Here is a 12,472-nt window from a genome sequence, read left to right as displayed (position 1 = left end):
ACTATAGCTCTGTGCCCTAGCAACGTGGAATGTCAAAATAATTTCTTCAAAATTATATGTTGCTGAGGTTGGCAGCCCACCCCCACTGCAGATACCCCTACTTTCATGAAGCCGCATTAGGATTTTTTTATTGCCGGCTTTGGAGGTAAAAGCTCCAATGCTCATAGAATTCCTATGAGTGTTGGAGCTTTTATTGTCACGGTCAGCGATAAAAAATCCTAACGCAACTTCATAAAAGGGGGGGGTTAAACTGTCAACTTTAATGTCTTCATCGTTATCCATGGGTTTTCCCCTGTTCAAATATATAATCAGGGATTACAAACAGACTTCACATAAGTATAAGTCTTGGTGCTATATTCATTTTTATAATTTTGATACTAGAATTTAAGGACTGTCAGAAAAGTGTCAAAATTATTTGTCCAATTAATATATATAGGTAACAGATACATGCTGAACAAATTTTGATCTAAAACTTCAACTTGTTTATTTAATTAAGTTAGAGACTACTAAAAGGATTAAAATTAGTTTTATTCATGGTTTAAATGTTGAAGTAGGTACAAACAAATTTCAATGACATTAGACTTGGTCAAGACTGAAACTAGCAGAGCTAGTGAAATGTATAAAGATTTTTGGGATTTAAATCAACACACTTGTTTCTTGTAAAACTGAGAAAGACAAACTAAAAAAAATAGATCTTAATTTACAATAAACGTGTAAACCGCATAGATCACAAAGCCATTGCGTTCAACATGCCAGCAGTGTACAGCGAAGTCTTTGTATATTTATAAAACTTTGTATCTTCCTTTGTTGGTTGGTTGATATGAATTTTGCTGTAACAACAAAAACAAAAAAAATTTAAATACAACCGTGGTTAGAAAGATTTAGAGTAAGGACACTACAAACAAAATAAGCAAAAAAAGCCTAACCCCTAATAAAGCAAAAGAATAAGAATGCAATATTTTTATGGTGAGAGTCCTTTATATGAATGCTGTCGCCCCACAAAGACTAGATTAAGGACTCCATGTCCTCCCATTGCTATAAAGGCAGATGCCAGACCCTGGATAATACTAAGACATGAAGTGTCACTAGATCACTGGGCATGTGGAGGAGAGCGCAAGAGTCAGCTAAGCCTTATAGGGACATTTCAGCCCAGGTTCTCTAACTGGTGCTGATTTTTTTAGATACCCAAGCTCAGTAACAAATGCCGTTTTTAACTGAGTTTCAAGGTGCTTAAACAATTGGTGCTGGAATTGCATCTCCATAGGCACTTTAGGCCATCTAACGCCACTGTGTGCATGGCTAACGCTGGAAGTGGCGTTAGGCGGCCTAAAGTGTCTATGGAGGTGTGATTCACCTCAAATTTAGGAGCCAAAAATGTAGGCCTGGAAAACCATGGCCTACATTTCCAGATTCTACCTTTGCCAGAAGCGTGATTCTGTACCCGGTGCCATCACGTGATCGGTGGCCGCTGACAAGGGCGCTGGTTACAGAATCTAGGCCTTCGTGTTTATGTACCATTATTTCATGAAGCAGTCCTTTCAAATCCTTTTTAGAAGTAATTATTGAAAAGATGAGTATGCCAGAAAAGAGGGGTAAGCAAAACAAAAGAAAGGCAAAGCCGATGTCACAATACAATACAAGGTATTTTATTGAAAGTTCCTATGGGAAGTCCCAACTAGGATCCTGGTTTCGGCAGAACACTGCCTTCCTCAGGGAACATACCAAACTGATAACAGGATATTACAGTGGTATCTCTATTTCAGGTAGTCTTGAAAAAGACCTTTAGGAACTTACTGAAAGAAGTACTGCCAGCCAAACTTCTAAAGAAACTTGTCAAGGAGCTCTCACAACCTAGGTGGGCTGTCCATAGATGCACCACTCTCAGTGAGAGCTCCTTGACAAGTTTCTTTAGAAGTTTGGCTGGCAGTACTTCTTTCAGTAAGTTCCTAAAGGTCTTTTTCAAGACTACCTGAAATAGAAATACCACTGTAATATCCTGTTATCAGTTTGGTATGTCCCCTGAGGAACCACAAGTACAAGGGGGCACTCAGAGAAATTGAAAGGGGAAAGGTTTAGAACAAACGCCAGGAAGTTCTTTTTCACCCAGAGGGTGGTGGATACATGGAACGCGCTACCGGAGGATGTGGTAAGCAGAAGCACGCTACAGGACTTCAAAGAAGGTCTGGACAGGTACCTGGAGGACAAAGGGATTGAGGGGTACAGATAGGAGTAGAGGTAAGGTTAGAGGGTTAGGATTAGAGGTAATTTGTAAAATTAGTCAGAGACCACTGTTCAGGCAGTGGGCCTGATGGGCCGCCGCGGGAGCGGACCGCTGGGCGAGATGGACCTCTGGTCTGCCTCAGTGGAGGCAACTTATGTTCTTAAGGCAGTGTTCTGCCGAAACCAGGATCCTAGTTGGGACTTCCCATAGGAACTTTCAATAAATCCCTTGTGTTGCATTGTGACATCGGCTTTGCCTTTCTTTTGTATTGCTTCTCGCTGTGCTGGGCAAAGGATGGCTCCTCTTTTTCTGTTGAGCTAAGAGAGGTAACCAGATCTTGGGCACCTGTGCCTGCAACATCAGCACAGTCGTTGTATACAACCATGAAATGAATGCTCTTTCAAAGAGAAATGACTTCAATAATAAATTAAAAGCAATGGATATACACCATTTAAAGTTTCAGTTAAAATACTATCAGTCATTGCTGGAAAGAAATGCAAATGTTAATACAGAAAGGCCATTCAATCAGCAACAATTTTCTTATTAGATGGAACAGTCCGTAGATCAATAATTTGCATAAACTACCAGAGCGCAATTCCTGTTATCTCCAGGGTCCACTTTAAATGTGCCTGCCTAACCTTCAAGATCCTTCACGGCATCCTTCCTCCTCTTATTCCTTTATCCTGGAATTCCTCAAATCCAATTTCCACTAGATCCACGCAAAAACTAAAATTGTCCTACCCCTCCTTAAAAGGCATCTCCCTCGTTGGTAAACTTGGGTCCTCCTTCCCCTTCAGAATCACTCAGCTCTGGAATAGTCTCTCTTCCCCTCTTCGTAACTTGAGCTCCCTTCTACTATTCCGTAAGCATCTGAAGACTTGGCTCTTCTCCAAAATGTAACCTCTTCCCCTCTCTGGTACTCTAAGCCCTAACCTCTCTTCTTACTTACTTATATAATTCCATTGGAGTTCCGTTCTATCCCAAACCCTGTAAACCGTGTCGAGCTCCACTTTGTGGAGATGATGCGGTATATAAACCCAAGATTTAGTTTTAGTTTAGTATATTTGGAACAAAATTTAGTAAGCACTCCTGTCTTCCAGAGGCTGTTATAGGGGAAAACACCCTCCAAGGATTCAAGACAAAGTTAGACAAGTTTCTGCTGAACAAGAACGTGCACTGGTAGGGCTAGTCTCAGTTAGGGTGCTGATCTTAGACCAGAGGGCCACCGCGTGAGCGGACTGCTGGGCATGATGGACCACTAGTCTGACTCAGCAGTGACAATTCTTATGTTCTTATGTCTATAGAGGCAAAATAAATATGCAATACATTTTACTCACCAATCTAATAAGTTCTTCTTTAATAAGCCTGGTAATTTCTGCTTTGGCTTTCTGTACAGCCAGTTCATTGGCACCTAGTAGGCAACGCAACAGGGAAACAAAATAACACATGTAATGAAATGCAAACTGGATTTGTCTATCTAAAATGGAATTCTCAGAACAGACATTGTGGATCAGTTTCATTAACAGAGTGCAAGGCAATAAGAGACATTACTGTTGCAACGATTTTATTGAAATTTCACTAAACAAAGACGTATACAAAAATTACAACACTAACAAAGTCCCCAGATCTTCCCCCCCAATCCATCCCCCCCACTTCTGCCAAACTGGAAGGACTAGCCCCGGAACCTCAAGACCACTGTAGCCAAAGCAAACTGAGAATCTGTACTCCGATAATTCCTACACTCTATAAGAACAGGCCCAAGAACCATCCCCCCATACAACCCTGCTCCGGCAGTAAGAGAGATTTAAAACTTGTGCCTGCAATTATAGGTTGAACTACAAGTTACACGTCTTACCTTTTTGTCAATGAAAGAAATGCCTTGTATAAGTTAGGGGATTCTGGCTTTTTGTTGTTGGGTTTTTTTGAGTCTTATTTACTTTTTTTTTTTTAATATATATATATACAACAAATAAAGTTCTCTCAACAGTTATAGCCATAAAATGGTGATTTTAAGGCTGTAGAACTGCTTCATGATGCAGCCAGGTTCAGAACTCTTCAGGGCAATACTCCCTCCATGCCACAATGGAGGACATTTAACCAGGAGCTGCTCTGTAGCACTTACTTTCTATGGCTAAGTAAATCTTCCGCTCTCCTTCTTTTGGATCCTTCCCAGGAGGGAAATACGTTCCTCTGATTGTAATAGCAGCTTCAGAGTATTCACCTATTCTCTGCAGTGCTTCCTTGGATGTAACCTTCCATCTAGCAGTCTGGAAAAGGAAATGGGAAGAACAAAATGCTGACATGGGCCGTTTAAGAGACCCTTCATGAGTCAATAAGAGTAACCTTATAATACACTATCATTTTTCTTCCTTCTAAGATAGAGGCACACAAAATTGCCCTGGTGACATCACTGACAAGTTAGCTTGTCAGGATATTCATAATAAATGTGCATTGGATCTTTAATGTACACAAATATGCTTAGTGCATGTCTATGCTTAGTGACTGGCTTTGGGGTTTCAAAAGGAAAGATTTGAGCAAGGCCCCAGAGACCAAGTACATTTGCCTAAACTTTGAAGAAGAGCTGCACAGGAACAGGGCTGTTAGGAATCCTGCAGGGATCCTGAGAGTAGGGAAGGAGTTCCCCTGTGGCTCCCACCTATCTGTAACCGCTGAGTCCTTCTGTTTCCTCTTCAGTGCTTCGATAGGCCGCCAGCAGCAGTTCCTCTTACATGCTACCAGCTTCTGGTCCAGAAGGCTTCCCTCTAATGTAAAATGCAACTTTCTATTTTGAAGTCAAAACAGGAAACCCCTGAACCTGGTTCTATGCAGCTGTGCACAGTGCTACTCAAAATCCATGGGGCAATCCTACTTGTTATCAAGTTTAGAAACTCTTTTCAAAAGGAACCAACTCTAAAACGAAAGCATGCAAGCAGAAGTTTCAGAAGGAAAATTCCAGATTGAACACAAAAAGGAAAACCATTTCTATTCAGTCCACTGAAAGGGTGATGACAAATCTCTGTTCTCTCCCCTCCCCCACTATTCAGCACTTCCTACATTGTAGCCTCCCTTACCTCACAAAAAAGAGACCACAAAACTTTGACTTACCTGAGGGAAATCATTGATCTCCAATTCCTCTTCATATCTCTTAAAGGATTCATTTTGCCCTGCTTCTTGTTTCTCCTCCTCCTGTTTTTCCACAGGCACATAGTTAAGCTTAGCATTGATCTTCTCAGCCAGTTGTTCTGCAATGGTTTTTGCTGATACTGTGGGTGCTTGAATGGTGCCTCCTCGCAGAACAGCGTTTGTAGCTTGCTGCATAACATCCTGTGGCAAAAAATAAAAATCAATCCATCAGATCTACTGAATGGATCTGCAGAATAGCTGGACACTAGTACAAAACTCAACCAACCCACATTCTTTAATTAAATGTTTCTATATTGCCTACAAGACCAAAAGCTATCAAAGCAGAGTACATTCTGTCCTTGGAAGGCTCACGATCTAATTTTGTACCTGGGGCAATGGAGAGTTAAGCAACCTGCCCAAGATCATGAAGCACTTCCATGGGCCCCCCCCAGGTTCTCAGCTCACAGCTCTAACTATTAGACTACTTCTCCACTCTTCTTCCAACATGGTCTCTCTGTTTGGGAAAACCAGTTTATTATTTGTAGCTTGAAAAAGGGAAAATTATAATTCTTACCTGATAATTTTCTTTCCTTTAGCCATGCCAGAATGAATGGGTTATGTCTATCTACCAGCAGATGGAGATGGAGAAAAAAATACACCCAAGAGTTTCACCCTTTAAGGGTATTATGCAGCCTGGAAAGTTCAGTATTTCGATCACCAAGCAATGGTGCTCTTAACATAAAGGTGACAACTGGAAAGACTAAAGCCAACATGCCACTAAGGCTATACTCTTAATAGTTATAGAATGAGGCTTATACTCAGCTGACATAAAGGTATTTCACCAAGTCAGGAGACTTGAGGCTTCTGGACTAGTCTGGCATGACTAAAGAAAAGAAAATGATCAGGTATGAAACATAATTTTCCCTTCCATTATGTCCTGTGCCAGACCATCCCAGAACAAATGGGATGTAGCAAAGCAGTGCCCCAATTAGGGTGGGACAATGAAAAAAATAAGGAGCAAACTGCAGCATCAGTTCTAAATCAATTCAATAGAATTGAATTGATTTAATGATGGTTAGGATATTGTAAAAATGGTTGTATAGAGCAAAATGTGAGCCCTCTTCAGTCATAGCTCCTGACGACGCTATACAGCGAAACACAGTCCTGTGAAAGTTGGTGATGAGTTGATTCATTGAAGGATATCCAGTGAATTGAGCATAAAAGATCGTTGAAGATTGATACAGCATAAGTGAATGTTTGAGGGATATATCTTATGGACACTGAGTGAAAACGGGGGGAGGGTTTGCATTATAGCAATTTATTAGCGTGAATTGGTAAATTCAATACATTTAATATAGATTATTTAAATATGTATGTTAAAAAACAGTACTAAAATATTTGATATATGAATCAATGAGTTAAATCTATGGCTTCTAAATGATTAGAAGTAATAAATATACATGAGACATATTTGCATGCCTGTCTCCTCCATTATATGCAAATCTCTCCTAAATATCCTAAACACCCGACTAGCTGGGGGTCCCACAGGACAGGATTAAGAAACACTGATCTAGAACAATGAAGACGGCTAATGACCAGAGCAGGAATTAACATCATCAAATATGGTATCTATCCAGAAGACATGAACCAATGGACAAAGTGATGAAATACAGGGGAAAATGGAAACAGGATGTTAGGTCCAGAAAACCAGCAAGGACAGTGTAGACATGAAAAGATGAAGGCTCATGACTCGGTGAGGAGCTATGCTCAGACACTTGCAATAGAGGAGGTCTGCACAAAATGGAAGACTGGAAAGACCCCAAAAGTGATCAAAGGATGCGTGCTCATTAAGAAAGCTGCAGAAAAATAGATACAAAGTGCCACTGAAGGAGGTACCATTGAGAGCCAGAATGACCCTGAAAGAAAACAATCAGGCAAAGCTGCTGGAGCCATGCAGGCAACAACCATCGCCAGGGTCCTAGAGAAAGCTGCTGAGCTAGCATCATGCAAGCAGCTAAGGAATGGAAGGCATGGAGCCAAACACAATTAGGAAGCAAAGCTAGTGCTGGACAAGGACAAATCAAGATCAAGTATGCATATGTAGTACCACATCATACCTTATGAATTTACCTTGTTGGGCAGACAGGATGAAGCGTACAAATCTTTATCTGCCATCACCTACTATGTAGTTGCAATAGGTAAAGCTATGTAAACAGCCATATAGTAGTTGAGATGTCAAGGTGGTTTACATGCAGACAATCAGTGTTCCATAGAAGCAGGTGTGTTAGGTTGTGCTATATAGATGTATAAAAAGATGAGGCCTCTAAACAGCCTATAAGGTGTTAAAAGAGATGACGTGGGATTTGAAGCAGAGTCCATTGGTTTACAGGTCATTGCGCTTTTAGGCTACTCCTCAGACTTTCTGTCTGTGCACAGCATAAAGAATAGCACCAGCATGCAACCTGAAAAATAACTGATCCTATGCAGCTAAAATAAAGCTGATCCGCATACGAGGAAGCTGGAATATTATAGCCAGATTTAATAAGTAAATGTCATAAGAGACAGGCAGCCCATGCAGGTGATACACACGGAAACTGCGATGCAAGTTATAAGCATAAACAGGACAACACAGTCCCATAGCACTAGCCAAAGGCAGTGAGACCAATTCATATCTAAACCTTTGCCTAGGATTTCAGCCGAAAGCCTTACGAATGATGTTAGTAGTAAATCAAAGCCGCACAAAACTGGACCAAAGACTCCAAAAGAACAGCTGCATTTGCACAACACGATAGGGCTTAGAATTAACTGTGAGCACCTCTGGTTAACAAAAAGGCAGGGAAAACACACAAAGTCAAACAGCACGAAAGTTCAGGAACTGTGCAGGTGAGACACCTCGCTGAACTGCCGGCTGCATAACTGAAATGGACCAGCTCAGACAGAAAATGTGCTCAATAAGAGACCTTTAACATTAGAAATAAACCAGCACCAACATAGCAAAATCATGCTCATCACAGATTTGATAGGCAACCAACTCCTCAGCCAAAAAGAAAACTGCCAACACTCTGAGGCAGCTGATGGTGGGAAAAATAAAAACAGCCCTCCTAAAACAAACACCCAGGAGGAGAAAAGAAAGCTGTCAAGCTGAAAAGCAAAATACTGGAAAGGCAGCAACAGCAAAATTCTTTTTGGTTACTGGCAATTAAAAACTCAAAACACACTTAAATTACAGGCGTGGAAGCTTCATGTCCACTAGCAAGCCAGAAAAAAATTGGGACTTACCTCAGTGAAGTAAAACTAGAAGCAGGAAGAGTAAATACATATTTGCTTTTCAGGAGATGGTCACACACAGAAGTTCCAATAAATCTTTGCCTCATTTCACACTCCAAAGTCACCTCAGAGGTTAAGGGTGGATCTGGAGGGGAGGGACTCAACACCACTAGGTGTCACCCAAGTGGGAGGATGAGGGACCCAGAACCTCTGGCTGCCATCCAAGCTCAATGAGAACGTTCAGGCTATAACCTGAGCAAAGATGAACAGCATAACTTCCTGTTCAACTGTCACCTGGAATTAACTAGGCCAGGAGCTACCAGACAAGACCCAGAGGGAGCTGCGCAATCTATTCAACCATCCGCTTGGAGACAGAGAAAAATACAGAACATTCCAGGTACAGGGCAAAGCTCTTGGGACTAGTTTTTTCTCTGTCTCCATCCAGATTCGTTCTGGACTGGTCTAGCATAGATGTAATGGAACAGGAAGCAGCTGCAGTTGGGAACAACCATTTAGAATCAAGACTATGTGTGTTTTTACTTTGAAACTAGTAATCACAAACATTTGCAGCTGCTTTTTACGTGGTGCTTTTTCATGGGAAAATAAAATACATAAGGGGCTCATTTTCAAGCACTTAAGACACAGAAGTACCACGAGTCTTAAATGTTCTGAAAATGAGCCTCATAGGCTCAAAAGTGTAATCTATGTGCATAATTTTTATTCCCTAATCAAACCACACTCCTTGGAGCAGCACCTCTTAATGTGGCTAAAGAATAGGCATTGAGGGAAGACAGTTTTCAGGCAACTGATTAACATGGCTAAAAAAAAATCTGCCCTCTGTAGTCAGGAAATGTTCTAAATTTTTTTTGGAGAAAATCATACAAATATATATTTTCTGTTAGCTATAGTTCTACCTGCTGTTCTTTTTGAAGCGCTAGTGGTAACCAGCTAGAAAGCAACCATTCATTCTGTGATGGTAGAACTAGCAATTACTTTCTCTTTGAGAAACTGATGCAAAATCCACAGGTAAAAAAGGTACCCATGAACTTTGACTCAAGATCATTTGAAAATTGCCCCCACAACAGAAAGAGCTTGTTGGGAACTCATGGACTGCCTCTGCATATAACACTGTACCTGTGCCTCTGCCCCCAGGTTCTTCTGTGCATTGATTATCAAAGCTAGTTTTTTGGCAAGTTCCAGTTTTTCAGCATTGCCTGCTGTTGGCATAGGGACATTTGGTGCCGGACCACCGCCAGGCGCTGCCATATCTTTCACTCTCTTTTTGGAGTTAAACATGGTCTCAATCTGCTCATCGATCTAAACACAAAAAGAATTAAGACAAATACATTAAAACTTATTTAGACTTTTAGATTGTTTACAAGTACAGTGGTACCTTGGATTACGAGCATAATCCGTTCCAGGAGCATGCTCGTAATCCAAAATGCTCGTTTATCAAAGCCAAGTTCCCCATAGACAATAGGGGCAACAGCAACGATTGGTTCCAGAACCCTGGGTCTGTACCTGTCGGGGCCGAGTGCTGCAGCGCCGTCTCCTCTGTCTGCCTCCTCCATCCGTCATCGGAAGAAAAACCCCACAGTGCCGCTTCGGGGGGGATGCGTGTATGTCCGCCAGCCGCCAGAGAACCCCGCAGTGTCTCCTCCATCCGCTGGCCAGCCCTCCACTTCGGATGCCCCTCGCATGCTGGAGAGCCCCCACCCGAGCCCACGCAGCTGATCGCCGCCCCACCCACATGCTGCGCATGACACACGCAACAGCCGCGCAGGCCCAGACAGAGGTCCTCCAACCTGAAGAAGGCACCCGACCTGGAAGGCTGGCCGGAAGACAAAAGAGGAATCCCCCGAAGCGGCGCTTCCTGGTCTGTAAGTGCTCATTTATCGGGACAGTGCTCGGTTTGCGAGTCAAAAGTTTGCTGAGTGTTTTGTTCGTCTTGCAAAACACTCGCAAACTGGGTTACTCGCAAACCGAGGTCCCATTGTATATTTATTTATTTAGATTTCTGATATAACAATACAAAACTTAGGTATAAGACAGGAAGAATAATCTTACGTGGATATAAATAAAGGAAGGTGTATTTTTCTCAGTCATGTATGCGGGGGGTCTCCAAAGGATCCCCTTTACTGCCTATGCCAGTGGTTTCCAAACTTGGCCCTGGAGGCACACCAGACAGTCAGGCCCAGCCCAGCCAAGAGGTGGGATCTTTCTTTAACTCGCTCCAGCAAGCAGCAGATGGGGTAAGGAGCTTGTTTGTGAGAGCGGATGCCGCTTCCAGCATGGGGGTGCGATGCGGTTCTCGGGGATGGGGGGGGCGATGCCGGTTTGAGCAGGGGGAGGGGGTGATTGAGCAGCACCGGTAGCCTCAGGAGGTGGAACGTATCAAGCGAGTTTCCCTTACTTCCTATGGAGAAACTCGCTTTAATATACGAGCATGCTTCTGGAACGAATTATGCTCATAAACCAAGGTTCCACTGTATTTGACATTGCTTGTACAACAAACCTTAATGAAACTTGATCAGGTATACACACCCTATGTAAGGTAATGGACATCAAAGAGTGAATGTTTGCGGAAGGAGAAGAAAGAAGAATTCATTAGCAATCAGAAGGGCTCTAAAACGATCAGCTCTTTCTGATGTCCACCACCTTTACTACAAGGCTTTGAAAGTGATAAACATACATCAAGAGCTGCATCTTCATCATCCGAGTCCTGCAGGCCAAGAGCAGCCTTCTGTAGTTTTTTCCTTTCGTTAGCCAAAGCCTGCTCGGTTTCATCAAATTTGAAGCCTTTGCCAGAAAATCCACTGCTCTTCTTAATGGTTTTCCCCTCCTTTGTTTTCCAAAGAGAAAGTAACAACATTAAAGTTATCTCCTGAAATCATAAGAAGTCAAGTGCAGGACTTGTTCCTGTAGTTCTCATAAAAAGTTACAGGGGGATTACAATTAAACAAAAAAGCATCACTAGCCATAGAAGACCTGCACCTTGACCAATGACCAAAACATTGGTTTGAATTGGAGATATAGCAAAGATACATGCTAAGTAGAAAGTAACCATCAAAAAAGGAATAGTCATTAATCGTGCACTAAAGTCCACAGAGCAACACTAGCTTTAGCTTTGTTTCCTTTTGTCTTAGCATTAAAGAAAAAAACAAGATGGTTTTATACACACCACCCAGAGGACTATTTATTCTTAAGCAAGAACAGAGTTAGCCATTATAACCAGTAGGTTCCACAGACATGGCCTCCACTGGCCTATTAGCAGCCAAAAAAAGGTGTAAAATGCGCAGGTTGAAAAAAGAAATATTGCAATGAATAGTTTTAAATCTGATAGAATTAAGGGCTCCTTTTACTAACATGCGCTAGCGTTTTTAGCACGCGCTACTGTGCGTAAAAACTAACGCCAGCTCAATGGTGGCGTTAGCGTCTCAGCGCGTGCGGCAATGCAGCGCGTAGTAAAACCGTTAGCGCAGCTTAGTAAAAGGAGCCCTAAGTGTCCATTAGAGTCTCTATACCACATCAGAAATTGATCTAAGCTATCAGGCATCACTTGCAGCCCAACCAAATCGTCTTTGCTTCTTTCTATGGTTGTGTTTTCTTGCCCAAGAAATATGAATTACTTACAGCTTTCTGTTGGTCTTTGAAGTCAGCCCAAAGCTTCTCCAGTTCTGATGGAACTGGTGTTCCTGATAATTCCAGAGCTTTTATAATATCGCCAGCATACCGTGCTTGTTCATCAGTGATAAAAGTGTAAGCAAAACCCTGGAGAGCAAAAAAAATATTAGATTATTAATTATTTTTAACAGATAATATACCAAGGTTGTCTTTAGGCTGCAGCAGGATCTGGAGCAG

The 12,472-nt window shown here is 42.0% G+C and overlaps 1 protein-coding gene across 2 annotated transcripts in view; it reads right to left on the bottom strand.

Annotated features, from left to right (window-relative positions):
• Positions 1–507: 507 nt before the first annotated feature.
• Positions 508–12,472, bottom strand: part of DDX46 (DEAD-box helicase 46) — a 47,004-nt gene continuing 35,039 nt past the window's right edge. The window contains exons 17-24 of one of the 2 annotated variants that reach the window (XM_033927214.1): positions 12,245–12,382; positions 11,304–11,453; positions 9,746–9,928; positions 8,624–8,638; positions 5,327–5,545; positions 4,344–4,488; positions 3,559–3,632; positions 508–830 (exon numbers count right to left, since the gene is read on the bottom strand). In XM_033927214.1, coding sequence (XP_033783105.1) covers positions 783–830; positions 3,559–3,632; positions 4,344–4,488; positions 5,327–5,545; positions 8,624–8,638; positions 9,746–9,928; positions 11,304–11,453; positions 12,245–12,382 — 972 coding nt within the window. In that variant the 3' untranslated portion in view covers positions 508–782. The remainder of the gene's footprint in view (positions 831–3,558; positions 3,633–4,343; positions 4,489–5,326; positions 5,546–8,623; positions 8,639–9,745; positions 9,929–11,303; positions 11,454–12,244; positions 12,383–12,472) is intronic. The other variant, XM_033927215.1, reaches the window with a different exon arrangement.

This window comes from Geotrypetes seraphini, chromosome 18 (assembly GCF_902459505.1).
Source record: "Geotrypetes seraphini chromosome 18, aGeoSer1.1, whole genome shotgun sequence".
Taxonomy (NCBI): Eukaryota; Metazoa; Chordata; class Amphibia; order Gymnophiona; family Dermophiidae; genus Geotrypetes; species Geotrypetes seraphini.
The sequence above is the reverse complement of the archived record's forward strand: the minus strand, read 5'-3'. Positions and strand labels throughout refer to the sequence as shown.